This window comes from Aphelocoma coerulescens (assembly GCF_041296385.1).
Source record: "Aphelocoma coerulescens isolate FSJ_1873_10779 chromosome Z unlocalized genomic scaffold, UR_Acoe_1.0 ChrZ, whole genome shotgun sequence".
Taxonomy (NCBI): Eukaryota; Metazoa; Chordata; class Aves; order Passeriformes; family Corvidae; genus Aphelocoma; species Aphelocoma coerulescens.
In genome coordinates, this window is record NW_027184085.1 from 65,120,165 (window position 1) to 65,135,711 (window position 15,547).

The following is a 15,547-nucleotide window of genomic DNA, read 5'->3' on the forward strand; positions in this document are numbered from 1 at the left end:
TTTATATGCTAACTTATGAAAGAAGAACTGGAAGAAGAATTAGGAAATATTTGGAGGGACAAATAGCATATATTTTCAATTAAATTGTTAAGTAATTTTTTGAATGAAATGTTCTTGACAAATGACAGACACCATTTTACTGGAATGAATGGGGAGCTTTAGCCTTCCATTAGCACTTGCTAGAATGGCACAGGCTTGTGCTTCATGTGGCACAACTGCAAGTCTGTGCAGCTTCTGCACTGCTGTCATTAAATACTGATATCACTTCTTTGGGCTAAAGCGGTTCATAATCTCAGTTTACTCAGCAAGGCAGCCTGTACCCTATACATGTATTCATTGGCTCTGTAATGTAAAGATAACATCTGATGATGGAGAAGGAAAATGGCCCTCTTCTTGAACTAAGGGAATGAGTGCTGCTTCCTAAATGGGAAATCCCGGTTTCCCACATACAGCATCTTGCAGTATTTTCTAGAACTGAGACAGAAAAAACATGGAAATCTTCCCATCTAGTCCTTTTCCACTGTCCAAATCTTGGCTTTGCCACTAGCCTGGATGCTAGGATAATTTCTTAGAAAATTTAAAACTCTTCAACTTTAAAAGGATGGCAAACATTAATCCTTCCTTTCTTAACGGATTACTCTAACTACTAAGTATTCACACTAAAATATTTTTTCCTTTCTTTTCAATAAAAATGACTGAATACTGTGCTTTGTGTTAATACAATCATGTCTGTATTTTATAGTGCCAGCTGGGTCTCACAAGGTTCTTAGACTTAGACATACCCAACTGACAAATGCAATTTAGTGGATAATGACTCCTAAACTGAACTTCACTATTCACAAGGTGGATGGGAGCAGTGACAGATTTTTAGACACTCAGAGATTCTTATGCAGTTCTATGAGTTTTCACAGATCACTGTGCTAGATTTAGGAAAATAAAATTACACACAAGTTAGACTCAAAGGTTTTTTTGTGGAATGAGATATTACTTATAGAATATGTTTTCCATAAACCACCCTAAGAAATGCTTTGATAGATGAAAAACTTACTGTGTGAAGGATAAGAGTGCATGAACAAACATTTCACTGAAACAACTACATTCTTTCTTATATATGTTATATAAAAATCTAAGATCTGCATTTTAGTCTCCAAACTAAATACTTATCTCCTTCCGAAATTTTTACCAGTCACAATGGAGGCAGTACAAGCCTATAAATAAACACGTTCCAGAGAAACCGAGCAGGTATCAAGTTACTATTGTCAAACTAAATATCAGTTCCTCTGGATTGGAGGAGTTTTTTCATCTTGATAAATTGCAATTCAATGCTGTACATAAATCAACAATAATTACTTACATGATCAGGTTTTATTTCAATGGAGATGTTGCACATTGTTTGACCTGCTACGCAGGTCGTGGCTCCCAGCACAGATACAAGTTCATTCTCCAAGTTCACACCATCCTTCAAAAGGACAACAGCTGTTTTATTAAAGGTCACACGCCAAAAGACTTTCACATCTTCAAACGCCCTATAAGCAAAACAGAAAAGTATGCATGTACTGAAGGAGAGCACAACCAATTTAGGAAACATAAACCACAGACATAACATACATTTTATGTTGTTATTTAAAACTAATCATTAGGGAATCAACTGCTTTACAATTAAAAAAATAGCTCTTTTTGTTTAAATTTCTTCCTCTAAAATCTATTTAGATTATAAAAGAAAAGTAACAGAAGAAGAAAATAAAGTAATTATGGGAACCCAGATTCTTCTGAATTTTTGTCTCAGATAACATGCAATTATCTGAATAAGAGACACTGGTGCTTGGAAAGCAGGGATGTGCCCAAGTACTTTTATTAATACTACAGTAACCATTGGCCTTCTACCTGGAAAGCCAGGTAGAATTTTTCTTTCTTGTAAGTGTAAGGAACTTACCATACTTGAGCATTTTTCTTTAAGGTACACATAAATGTACAACATATATAAGTACTAATTAGGAAAAAAGTGAAGACTTAAGCGTACTGGCACTTACATAACTTCTTAGTTGCTCCTTGTAGTATTCATAGCTACTTACATTACACAGAGAGGTGAGAGCTGGAGTTACATCCTTAGCAGTGCAAATACTTTACCTTAAGCAAAATCTTCACACTTGCTGACTTACAGTATAAAATGGTAAGCATTTGAGATTCTTCTTGTTTCTGCTTTATACCGATACAGTGACAGACCTAATTATATTCACAACTTAAATGCCCCTTTGCCAAATCTGTGACACTATTAAAGGCTGAAAAAAAAAAAAGCTGAAAGGCAAATACTTATTATGAAACTCTATAATGAAAACCTCTTCCACTAACAGTAGCTCCTGTGATTCAAGATAGCATATTACAGAGTGTACAGAATGTGGGAAGAGCACTGGAATCAGCTGTTGCCTGCACCTGTTTGATTGCCGTGTAACAGTCAGCAGCACCTCTCTGTTTTCCGAGTCTTCATCAAGTACCAGGCCACTTTGCACTTCTGGAATGAATCCCAGAATGCCATTCTGGAGATCACTTCCTGTGTAGGAAATAGTCCATGAAAGTAGTAAGCAAGAAAGGTAAGCTGGGAGTAAATTATAATTTTAATATGCAAAACTGCTAAAAGCCCAAACAGTCAGGTATCAAAAGTATGCTGCGAAGTACTATTTAGGGACACCTCAATTCTCTTAATATTTCTGTTCTTAATTTACACTCTAGAATCTCAAATATTAGCATTTCTTAATTTTATTTTAATCAGTACAATAATAACAACTATTTTTGAAAGTAAATTCCTTATGAGAGTCCTGGCACCATTTTTGCACGTAAGCTTGTATTTTCAGCAACATTCAACAAACTGACTGAATTCAGTGTACCTTGACTTCAAGAGACTAGGTGTTACAGTAATCTCCAGACCAGTGTCAAAAACCTTGCTTACAATGCCTTTATGAGATAATCACTCCAGCTACGTTTATCAGAAATCTTAAAAAAATTCTGTCTGAACAGAAATGGGCCTCAGCATATGCCTAGGTGAACAGCATTGCAACAGTAGGTAATGGGATAAAGATGGGCTTCCAATGACATAACTTAAGCTTTCTTATTCATCCTACCCATGATGTTGTTGCACCCATCCATTTTCACAGATTATTACATCAGCTTTTCTCTCGCATCTTTAATTCCATGTGTGGAACTAGTGAGCTGCAAAACACCACATTTTTCTCAGGGGAATGTAAGTAACTTCAGAAAAACATCAGTGGAAGATATAAAAATCCCGATGTTAATGAGGGGAAATAAATATCTTTGCAGTGTCCAATCAAATCTTGCTTCTAAAGGATTTCTCCTTGCAGGTAGTGAAGGCTTTACTCTGCAATTGAAAAAGCAATCTACTTCCACCCCAGTGCTTACTAAATGTAAATATATATATAGTAAGATGAACAGAAACTGTGTGTTTGCTTATGTGCATGCACAAATATTTAACCTATGGTATTTATCTATACTTAAATGCAGGTACATGCTTTGACTCTTCTCCTTAATGTGTTGTCTCATGTTCCAACTGTATGGACACTTTGTACTGAGGGAATAAGTCTAGAACACATTAATACATTTCTGTGGGATTCAATACAAGATCAAATTCCAACCTGTGCCTATAAACATACTTCTGCAGCTAATATGCATACCCAGGGGACTGGTTACTTCCATGGTAAATTCTACCATGCCAGTGCACATGAAGGGAAAGTGTTTCATATGATCTGTTTTTGTATACAGTCTTGGTTGCTTCACAGACTCATCCAGCAGCACAGCTTAATCCTAGCTCTCAATACCCACATTGATTTCTTAAGAATATCTAAATACAAAAAAATCCTAGTAATGTTGGATGTTACTTTCTTGTTTAGCCTAAAATTGAGTTAGCCTAAAATTGAGTTAGCCTAAAATTGTTCCAATTCCCAACTTCTTTCAAAAACTTAATTTATATTACAGTTAAGATTGGTTTATATTCAACTGGTAAGCTAGACAGATAACTAAAAGCTAGGGGAAGTTGGAGCTCTGACATCACTTTCTCACAGTAGCACAGTGACTGAAAGAAAAGCTCTTCTTTGGTGACTATGTATGCCCATTCCTGTCCTCCATCCCCAGAAGCAGAGTATGACTACACTGCAGGTATGAACTGAATAGTAGCAAAAAATGAAAACAGAAACTGTTTTTTGTACTCTGGACACACTCCATCCATTGAAAAAAATGAAAGACTTAAAAATACAAAGTATGTGAAATACATGTGACCAAATGCCAACACAATTCAGGCTAAAAGGGCCCTGTAAGTCTCTAGTCCAACAGCCTTCTCAAAGCTGAATCAGCTCTGAAACCAGACCAGATGGCTCAGAGGTTTATCTAGTTGGGGCTTTAAAAAATTCCAGGGATGGAGAGAGACCATGCAACCTCCCCAAGCAACCTGTGCCACTGCCTCTCTGTACTCAATAGAAAAAAATACGCAGGCTAAATCTCACTTCAGCTTATACTCACTGTCTCCCATCAAGCACTGCTGCCATAATGCATTATTTTAAAAATGGATCAGTAAATTTTTATGTCTCTCCTCTTTTAGGTAATCTTGTGGTCTCAATAGGAACTAAGTCTTCCTGTATTCAAATGCCCCATGATGGTTTTTTTTTTTAAATCATATTTCATAGACGAAGTTAGGAAAAGGGAAAACAAGGTAAAAGAAAAAGAAAAAAGCTTAAAGCATTCTCGAACTTGAGAAAGCAAAGTACCTTAAGTGGCAAAATACAAATCATCTGGTCTTTAGAAACAAAGCAAGCAAAAAGGTAGTGATCCTTTTGTGCCACAAACTCTCAAGAAGTGGTCAGCATTTACAATTATCATACAAAATATTTGGTCTGAATGCAGCACTACAGTACTGTGAGAAAGGATCATTTGTGCAATACTGAGAACAAACAATGGAAGCCCAGCTGTTCTATAACAGGTACCTCTTGGACACTTTCATTTTCATACCATAGTTAATTGGTGACTCTTCTCATAGTCACAGGTCTGTATCATAAAAGTATCCCACTTATTCTTTGAATTTGGAAGTCATGGATCTACTGAAATGGGAACCTCATGTCCCAGGAGGAAGGGTTGGAACAAGAAAAATGGGAAAAAACTAAATGAGCCTGCAATGCTACTCCATCTCCAACACAGACACTTACACTCAGCATTCTCCCTTCATAAAGGATAAGAACAGAGATAAGTAGCACATATAGATGTATTTTGAGTTACATTTCTAAAGGATGGTAAGTGGGCTTCGTACATTAGATGCTTCCTCTGATCTGGAAAACTTTAGATTTGGGAATAGAATAACCTGCTTATTATCATACAGAATTCAAATTTTACATGAAAATTGCTAAAAGAACATACAGTTATTTACTGTTATTTAAGTCAAATACATTTACTAATTTCCTGAGGGAAATAATATTACCTTCAATAATTACTGTTGCAAAAGCAGCAAATCCATGTTCATCCTTTCCTTCCACAATCTGAACTCCATATTCAGGATTTGAGAGGAAAACATAAAACAATTCCTGTCCTTCAGGCTCATCATCATCAAAAATTTTTATGGACACCAGGCTTTCACTTTCTCCATCCAGCAAAGTCAGAGAGACTGTCTGTTCTTCAAAATCTTCCCCTTCCATTGCCCATGTGAAGTTTGATTTTCCATAAACATTTCCAAAAGGATACAAATCTACTCCACTCTGTGCACTCACTCCCCCAAACGTTCTAACAGTTATTTTAATATCACCAGAAAATCCCTTGGTCCTTCTGATCTGAAGCACTGCTGTGTTGGAGGTATTGTTGTTTGTATCTTCTTCAACATAAATAAGCTCTGGCCCCAAACTTAGTATTCCATGAAGAATATCATTAGCCAGGATATTAACTGTTGCAACACTGAAAGCTGGATTCAGACGGGGACTCCAGTCAAGGTTCATTGGCTGAACATCCAGAATTTCCACAGAAGTCAAATTTACAAGAAAAAATTCTTGTATTTCAGACACAGTGTCATCAATTATTGATATTTCTATCACAGCACTTGTCTGAAAATATGAAAACATAAGCTCTCCATTGTAGATGGGTATAAAGTCTTCTAGTGGTTTGGCACTTCCTGGAATGGTCTGATACGTCAGTTTAGTGAGATTACTTTGAAAACCAAACAATCTTTGAACATGTAATCTGACTGCCTGGATATCTTCTTCAACTGAAACTGATCTTGAGTTAAGGTCAAACTGGAAGATCCCCACTGGCTCAATTTCAGCTATTGTAAATCCTGATCTGAAACAGAAATGATATCACATTGATAGAGGAAATATGAATAATGAGAAGTAGAACAATAAAGCATAGTAATTTTCAGTGAGCAATCAATGATGGCTGTAAGAAAGTGGATTAAAAATGTGTAGAGGGAAGAAATAGCAATCATACAAAGCAAGACATAAAGAGGTTCCCTAAAAAATGCTTTTGCAAAATTTGGATTGAACAGCCCTCCACAGGCTTAATGCATCCTATGTCAGTCCAGGATACTGAATAAATGATAAATAAAATATGGTCTTCCTGAGAAAATGGAGAGGCAAAGGAAAGTAAGTCTTCCTACTGTGGACATAATGCAGGAATATAATACAGCCACTACAAGTAATACCAGTTTTAAACACTGAACAAACCTCCTGTACCAAGGGAAGGCTGTGAAGTAGACAGATGCTAGCAGGTCTACAGTTTTAGCCAGAAAGCTAGAGAAGGACAGGAGGTTATTTTAAAATATACAGTAAGGCTTTGAAAATACTGCCTCTTTACAATATTAATCAAAATAACTTTTTTCCAGATCTCAGCCTTGTTATCAGTATCAGTTTCAGATTTACTTTGTTCCTATTAAATATATCCCCTTCTTATTACAAAATATTAGACTGACTCTGCTAAATCTTGTGTCATTCCCTTCTCTCTAGAACTGACGCATTATTCAACGCCAGAGGCTATCAAATGGCACAATTACAGTGAGTGGATTTAGCCAACACATGAGACGCTTCCACCACGAAGGAAGCCAAAAAACACTCAAAGTGAGCTTTACTTCTTGTGGGATGCAGTTTTAAGTTTTCTAGGAAAGGTTACTCTAGTACACTTAAGGTATTTGACTTGCACAGTGAACATGTGCTTGAGGACTCAAGTCCATAGGATGGACAAGCCTAGGAGAAAGGGTCAGTTTGAGGAATTTAGGCATCTGGCTCACTCCTGACTTCCTTCAGATTTTCCAGTGCAATTTTAACATGGTGAAGCCAATACCTTTCTCCATACAGTGTCACTCTATGCCCATTTTTAATACACTTTCATCTTCAATAAGGAAGAGTGAAAATAGTTTGAAGAACAGATAACAACTTAAGGGAGATGAAAAACATTGAATGTAATGTTTTAATTTTTAAGAATAAAACAGGGGTTTAATATAAATTGGGCATTTTTAGAGCATTTCTTATTTCATTTGATTTATTGTAAATAATGTTTGTCATCTAAGATCTAAGTATGGAATTTTAGGGACACTGAAAATTGACAGAATTTATTTCATTCTTCAGCTTTCTGGTTAAAACTGTTGATCTTGGTTGCTCAATTTCCTAACTGCCTCCATCATTCTAGCCACATTCTAGGCACCCCCGATCCCAATGCCAGAAAACATACTGGAATTGAAGAAAAGCCTTAGTTCTGGTCAGACCAGATCTGCAGTATTGGTATTTGTTTCCACGTGAGACAAGACATACAAATTTATTAAAGAAGGAACTACAATTTGCTAGCAACCTATAATTTAATAGGGCTATGTATGAGGTATATGCCTCTATACATGTCATAATTCTTACAGCATCAGTGCAAGTCAAAAAGTGTAAGTAATATCCTTACCTCAGGCGAGCTCCACCAGACACATTGCTGTGCACTGCTGTTAAAGTGATGGCAAATGTCTCAGGTTTATTTAGGCTTGGAGTAGCCTGAAATGAAATCACTTTACTTTCCTCCCCTGAGGAAAATACAACAGTACCTGAAAGGAGAATGATGGAGCAAGTCAAAATCACTAAACAGGAATTCTCTTTTTACCTGGAAATATACTGACATAGGGACTTTAGTCAAAATTCCACTCCTTTGAGGGAGAAGAGATCTTCATGATAAGGATTTTTCCTATATAAAGCTGAACTTCAGGGGCATAGCACTGTGTCTATGAAGAAAAGTTTTAGGTTTTTTTTCTTGTAAAGTAAATACATCCCTTACAGATAAAAATTGGATCACACAATTTCATTCTAAAGACTCTTTATTAATAAAGGAAACATGTAGAGGTACAAATAACTAAAAGGTGGTATCATTACTTAGGCAACTGTCATAGCTGTTGTCCTTGTAGCTGTACATTGCAACTACTCACCAAATGGAGGCGTAATGTTGCCTAGTTTAACAGAGTCAGTGACTAGGTTCGGTGGATATCCTGAAATCCAGTTAACTAATACAGAACCATAAACTCCTCTTCTGGTTATGACAGCATGGCCTGTCCCTGCTACAATGTTTGTAAGTCGTAATATCACAGATTCAAAGCCAACCTGTGGAAACATAGTAGATTTTATCAGAAAATGGAATAAAAATGGACAATAACATATGTGAAGTACAACTTGTAAAATGGGCATCTTACAATAAGGATGCATGCATATAGATAAATATATGTGCATGTATCTATGTACATAGGAATATATATACATATTTCCTTCACAGCTTTTTAATAATACTTGTAAATTTTAGATTTCTGACAATTAGATTGCAGGGAAAAGGAACAAGTATGAGTGACATTTCAGTACTGAAAACTGTGAGTATAGCAATCTGTGTCTATTGTTTAGAAGAAAAATAAATCAAACCTGCCCTCAGTCTGCCCTCAGTATTCACAGGTAATAACTGTACTACTCTCTCGCTCTCTCTCCATATATATATGCATACACATAGGTCTAAAATAACTTATTAATAGTGTATCCAGTTAAAAGTAAGTGGTTGCCCCATGACATTGTTCACAAAATTATTCTTGCTACTGTGATTTACTTTTCTTTTTCTCTGAGTAGCAAATAGAAGTGAAGATAATTTGGATATTCTAAGAGCAGTGATAACTGGATATATGGTAGTATATAGTATATAATAGTCTTTCTGTAAACAGTGTATACAGAAATATACACTGAAATACACTGTAAACAGTGTATATTTGACTTAAGTTTCATTGCAAATTAAAAACCAGAACAATGCTTCAAGATAATTAAAATCATTAAGTAAAAACTTCAATAAAATTTAAGAGTTAAAACCTCATCATGCTATTACTTTTGCCTGACATAAAAAAAGGGGACGGTAGCACACATACCATATCAAAGTAGGCAAATTATCATTTCTCACTCTCATACAAAATAGACAAATGGAAAATTTATCACTCAATGATTACTGACATCTGCATTAACACCCAGCATATATTCCATCTCTTTTTGCACATAATACTGAATATATGCTAATATCTGCTTTGGGGTTGTTGTACTTAAAGAAACTACATTGTCCAGATTTACGTATTTTCCTTTAAGTCTTAGAACTCCCATTTCATGTAAATATTTACATTACTTACATTTTATAGATGAAGAGGCCTTTTCCAAGTATATTAAAACATTTGTATTTGTATTAGAGGAAAGAATGACATACAGTGCAAGTAATAACAGGAAAAATATTTTCTGTCATATTGATTACAATGAAAACTTCACTGAGTTCTTATAAGAGGTATCTTATGTAATGAAGTGTACCTTTCTTCTGTGCTGTGAACATGACACCACAACCAGGCTACTTACCTGTGAATTGGCAGCTTCCTCAGGAATAAGCACCAAAGCAGACTTTGCTATTCCTAATATTTTAGGCACATCCTTGGCACGTCCCCTAACCAGGCTTACATTAGTCAGTTCCAGAGTAAAATTCAAGCCCGGTGAAATAAATGCCTTTGAGAGGGAGAATTTAATTAAAAGGTAGAAGTTTAATTCCACTAAAAACATGTTATCCAACAGTTAAAATAATTAACAGAACAATCTGCAGATTTTGTTCTGCTTACATACAAAAAAGCAGCATTTTCAAGACAAGTGTTTTGTTGATTATGTTTCTCAAAAGAATTACACTTAAGCCACCAATATTGTCAAAGTAATCCACTGACAGTTTGATGGAAAGTGAATTTTTAAAGAAACTACTGGCATTTTAAAAAGTTGCATCTGACACAGTGGGCCTTAACTTGATTTTAATCCTTGGGATTAAAAATATCTATGATGTTTGTAACAGCATATAAGGGTGATGTAAGACTGTGATAATAATGACAAACAGCCAGGAAACACAGAGGACTGCAGGTGCATTTATCTTCTGCTTCATGAGTCACAAATGACAGATCACTATTTACAACCCAAAAGGGAAACTTGAGAAAATATTTGCATACATATAATAATAAGATATTGAACTGATAGTAACACAAAGCAACAATGTAAAGAAACGTTAAATATTTGAACACATGCATAGCAGTGGTTTTGCAATTATTATCAGAAAATGTGATTTTAAAACCCAGTTCTATTCCATAAACAGGAAATTCATAACATCAAAACTCTTTTCTGCTTCTTCACAGCTGATACTAGTGAGAGTTTTTTATCTTATTTGTATTCTGATGAAACAAATAAAAACAATAGATATCATAGGAGCTAAAAGAGTAGTACACACCTGGTTGCTTATTGGCACTCTTTTTACTCCAAAGCTGGCACCATCCTTTATTGTGAGGAATCCCACCTCATTCTCGGGTTCAATTAGTGCTTCTTCATGAAGGGATATGACACGGTACTTGACCATCACTTCTCCAAATGCCCCAGCATGCCGAGTTACATTAACCTGAACATATCGATCCAAGTTTTTTTCTACCAATACTGACTGCTGATCAGAGTACAGGGCAAACACTCCATAAGGATCATCATTTGCAAACACTGTGATCTTTGAAACTCCTTTCTCATGGTCTAAATCTGCTCCACCTTCCACTGCAATAAGCTTCACCTCATAGTTTTCATCCAGTTCTGGAACATCATCAGGTAACAGGTAAATAATTATCTCAGCTGTACTCTGCTGATCAGCAATCACAACAGATCCCTCTGTCTCAAGAAAGTCACCCGTGATGTCAGATTCACTACATATTTCCCAGTAAACCTGAAATGAGTACAGAAATGCAAAACAAAAAGAAAAATTACCTGCAATGTCAGAAACTTTTGTATTCAGGATTCAGTATAGACAGGATATGGAAGAGACTGCTTTTAAATGTGTAAAATAAAAATTTCTTTAGGTATGCATAGGAAGAATATCCTATCACACAAACTATTTTACTAAAGAGGGTGTTATTCCATTAACAGTACTATGAATATAAATATTTCCCCTGTCTAGTTTCAGAAGATTTATGTAAAACTATGTGGAATCTATAAATATTTTTCAAATTTTTTTCTATTTTTAGACCAAAATACCCTTGCTGTTTCTCCTGTTTCCAGTATTCCTCACATAGGAAAGGAATGAAGAACTCTCATTAAACACAGCAGATGCTTTTATTAATTGATCAATTTATTTTAAATTAAATGAGTTCCTGTTAAAACGCTGACTTCTGAACAACTTTAGGTAAAAAAACAACGTGCGTGGTTCATAGAAACCTGAAGTTTGATTCTGTCTAAAAAACGTAAATTGTGATGACCTCAAAGAAAACTCACTATGAAAGTATGGTCTCTTCTGTTCTCCCATCAAAAGCAAATGGGGAGAGGAAGAAAGTGAGAGGAGCACAGCAGTATTGTTTTTCTTTTATTTCCCCTGACCAGGAAAGACTGAATTTTACTCTCCAAACCACAACTACTAGGGCTAAGCCCTTCTTAAAGGCAGTCTAAAAGGCAACATTTAGGGAAAACTAATTTGAGAAACAAGCAATTGAAAAGCACAGAATAAGATATTTTTCCATACATTGACATTGAGGATGATTTCAGATTATACTGTTTACTAGGAAGAGTGAGAATACCGTTACGTTCCCCAGAATGCCTTGAAATCGTTTGACAAACAGTGTAATACTTTGTGGCCCTTCGTCTGCTGAGGGTTCTGCATAGTTAATCTCAGTTAATGACTCAGGAGCAAACTGTACAATTCCATTGGGATCACCAAACTTCTCTATCTGTAAAAAATGTAAACAAACATTTAAATAACTGGAAATGTAGTGTGAGTTGTATTCTTCTTCAAACCACTAGGATTTTCACTGCTAGGTGGTACAGGGGCACATATCTGTTAGTTCTAAATACAGCAGAGAAAGTTTTGAATGTCCCCTTTTTAGTTTTCCGTTCCCCTGTCCAAGGAAGAAAAAACCAGAGTTTTATTTCAAATGCTTCATCTGAATATTTTGATATTAAAGCAAGAAATGCTCAGGCACCTTGAGCTAGTATACAGAAACTCTTCTCACACGATCAGTTTGCAAACTCAGCACTATGGGAAAGAGACCTCATCTATATCCATCTGTGTGAGCCATTAGCTGCAACAAGAATTTGGGGTGACCTGACTTCCTGAGGGGACTGTGCAAATAAGAGCTAATTCCATCAACACTTTACAGACCAGATAATAAAATAAAAACAATTTCTAGGAGAGATTTTTTTGAGGGCTTCTTGTAGCAGCCTTATAAATATTTCCTTAGTTGCAGTATCCCTAGAGCACTAATTTGTCATTGATAACTCTGCCTTCTCTCAAAAATATCTGCATTTCTCTTGCACTGTGAGAAGTCAGATTTTCTCCTTTCCTCTGAAGAAGATGTCAAGAGTGACAATGTCCTACTTTTCTTGCAGCTGCTGAGGGGTTGGAGCCTTGAGCTGTGTGGGTGTTTCCAGATCACTGTTATCTACCACACACACATGATGGTGGTCGGTGCAGGTGTAGGCCAAGGGGTCCAGCCTGGAGAGTTTGTCCATCACTGGTTTTTGCTGTCTCAGGATTTGGGGAGGAGTGTGTGTGTGTGTGTATGATTTGTCCATCGTTGTTTTTTATTGGCTCAGGGGAAAAGGACATTTTGTCTTTGTCTTGGTAGAGCTTTGGTGGTGAGCACCTTTTTGTGTGTAAATCACACTCTCTATTGTATCCCTTTGTCCTTAATATTGTTGCTGTAACTGTTTGTTTCTCATCTAATTGGTGTTTTCAAGTAAATTTTTCTTACCTGGACTCAGAAACACTGTTTTTTGTCTCACTCTCACCAGAGGGCATAGGGGAAGGGAATCAGTTGAGTGGGGTTTAATTTCCTCCTGAGTTTAAACCACAACAGATGACAAACTTATTGACATATAGAAATGTGGGCTCAATCCATGCTCTTTCCAAAGAGAACTATAGAAAATTGCAAATACGAGAGCCAGCTCAGCGCTTTTATACCATTTTTTACTGACAGATTCTCTGCCCTTTTTCTTTCAGACTTGAACACAATACATCACAATAGTACAAAGGTCAAAAAAGGCAAATGACTCAGTAATCATTGTGATTCATTTTTAAAAGCTTTGCAGGATAAATACCAATATCAACAGAAATCTCTGAAAAAAGAGAAGCAATAATAACTTACTATTAGTGTAATGCTGTTTGCCTTAGAATCTATTTCTGTTTCACCTTTCATAAGGCTCAGTCGAATAATGAAGGTTTCCTGAACTTCAACTTCTTCATGAGGATAGATTTGTAGATTAATTGTTCTCAGACCTCCTTCTCCTTCTTCAAAATAGAATGATCCATTCACAGGGTCACCAATGTCACTATTCAGGGGAGACAAAATCTCTTCTGAATTGGGTCCCAAAATGTCCCAATTAATCTGTGGAAGAGATAATTTTCAGATTTACAGGGGCGATATGTTATAATAGCATCCCAATGGGAGAAATGACAGAATAAGTTTCAAAAGTACTTAGCTATGTTTAAATCTTTGCTATTAATACAGGATACAAAATAGTCATAATTAATTCTATGGGGCAAAATATAGAAGCCTTTGGAAAAGTAAACTTGCAAATTTACAAATGGGAATTTTGTAGTGTTAGTCAAAATGCCAGTTTATTAAATTCTAGATGATAGAAAAGAAACAAAGATTTCTTTAGCATATAGCAGGAATCACATAGGCCAGTGTCTACTTCTCTGCCCTTTTATGACTTGTTTTGCAAAACCTCCCACATGAATACTCATGATCAAAACCATTTCCCTTTGAAGTGTGAGGTCAAGTCTGAAAATGACAAACATTTTCTATCATAAAAGTTTTCAATGCTTCAGATTATGAAGGAAACTATGAATCCTTCATATTTCTTCAGCCTGATTAACTATAGCATTTCCAGCAATTCCCACAAATTAGATTGCTTTTAAGGAGGTCATATTCAGCACTTTACAATTACTATTTTGGTAATTTAATTGTTTTCCACTTTTCTCCAATGACTTCTAGGAAAAGTCAAAGACTTAGGCAATTTTTTATGTGGAGAAGAGGAGCTCATGGTTTTTAATGCAAATTTTCCAATCATCTGACAAGACTATAAAAGGCCTGCCATGTTTTATAGTTACACCTTCACTTTATAAATGGTCTGTATAGAGTAAAAAAATACTCTAAAAAACTCAGAGTAAGCAATTTCCTGAATTAAACTAGTGGTAGTACATGAAGTTAACCATAATTTTGGTGGGATTAGGAGCTAGTTCAGAACAATGTACACAATACCATAATAAAAGAAGGCAAGCAGGAGGAGAAAGAGGAGTTTGAACAGGTAACAACATTTTCTGTTATACTGCAACTATATGTAATTAATGTTTAATAAAAAACTGTAATTATCCTATTAGAAATCAGTCACTAAGAAAGCTCTCGAAGCAAAATGCAGGAGCTTTTTGACATAGTCACTGGCAAACTTTCAGTCTCTGACAGGCAAGACCCACCTGTGCTTCCACCAACCGCCCAGTCCTTTCCAGCACCAGGGACACTGTTGTGGTTGCATCAGGATTGGGAAGAATAATTTGGCTTTGGTTGAGAAATCGGACCATGCCCTGGGGAGAGTCACTTTTTGCAATGGTGACCTGGCTCGCCAGGTGGAGCCCCAGGACTGCTCCACCAGTTGCTCCTGTCAGCTGGATTTCAAATTGCTCTGCAAATTCACTGCCCAGAAAAAGAAAAAGACATTCTGAGATATCTGAGAGGAAAAAAAAATAGAACTGTACTTAGTTGTTCAATCATGCATCCAACTGGATCTGTTTAAAGGACTCAAGAAATCATTTCCATAGGTGCAATGTACAAGATTCCTTCTATTTTCATAGAATGGTGATATCTGAAATAAAAATAATGTTCCATTTTTTACTAGTGTTAAGTTAAACAAAAATACAGAAAAATATTTTATTCATAGCAGGACTATTGTCACCAATATTTCTTATAATGTAATTAAAAACTGTATTCAGTTGCATATTATTTAACAGGAACTATGACACTCTAATATAACAGCTTCTT

General features: G+C 35.9%; 1 protein-coding gene across 1 annotated transcript in view; it reads right to left on the reverse strand.

Annotated features, from left to right (window-relative positions):
• The window catches only part of ADGRV1 (adhesion G protein-coupled receptor V1), a 264,867-nt gene that overhangs the window by 148,066 nt on the left and 101,254 nt on the right, over positions 1 to 15,547 (reverse strand). Inside the window, exons 68-77 of the mRNA XM_069001528.1 lie at positions 14,986 to 15,202; positions 13,655 to 13,894; positions 12,089 to 12,238; positions 10,771 to 11,244; positions 9,870 to 10,013; positions 8,432 to 8,603; positions 7,921 to 8,056; positions 5,474 to 6,321; positions 2,431 to 2,548; positions 1,355 to 1,526 (exon numbers count right to left, since the gene is read on the reverse strand). Coding sequence (XP_068857629.1) covers positions 1,355 to 1,526; positions 2,431 to 2,548; positions 5,474 to 6,321; positions 7,921 to 8,056; positions 8,432 to 8,603; positions 9,870 to 10,013; positions 10,771 to 11,244; positions 12,089 to 12,238; positions 13,655 to 13,894; positions 14,986 to 15,202 — 2,671 coding nt within the window. The remainder of the gene's footprint in view (positions 1 to 1,354; positions 1,527 to 2,430; positions 2,549 to 5,473; positions 6,322 to 7,920; positions 8,057 to 8,431; positions 8,604 to 9,869; positions 10,014 to 10,770; positions 11,245 to 12,088; positions 12,239 to 13,654; positions 13,895 to 14,985; positions 15,203 to 15,547) is intronic.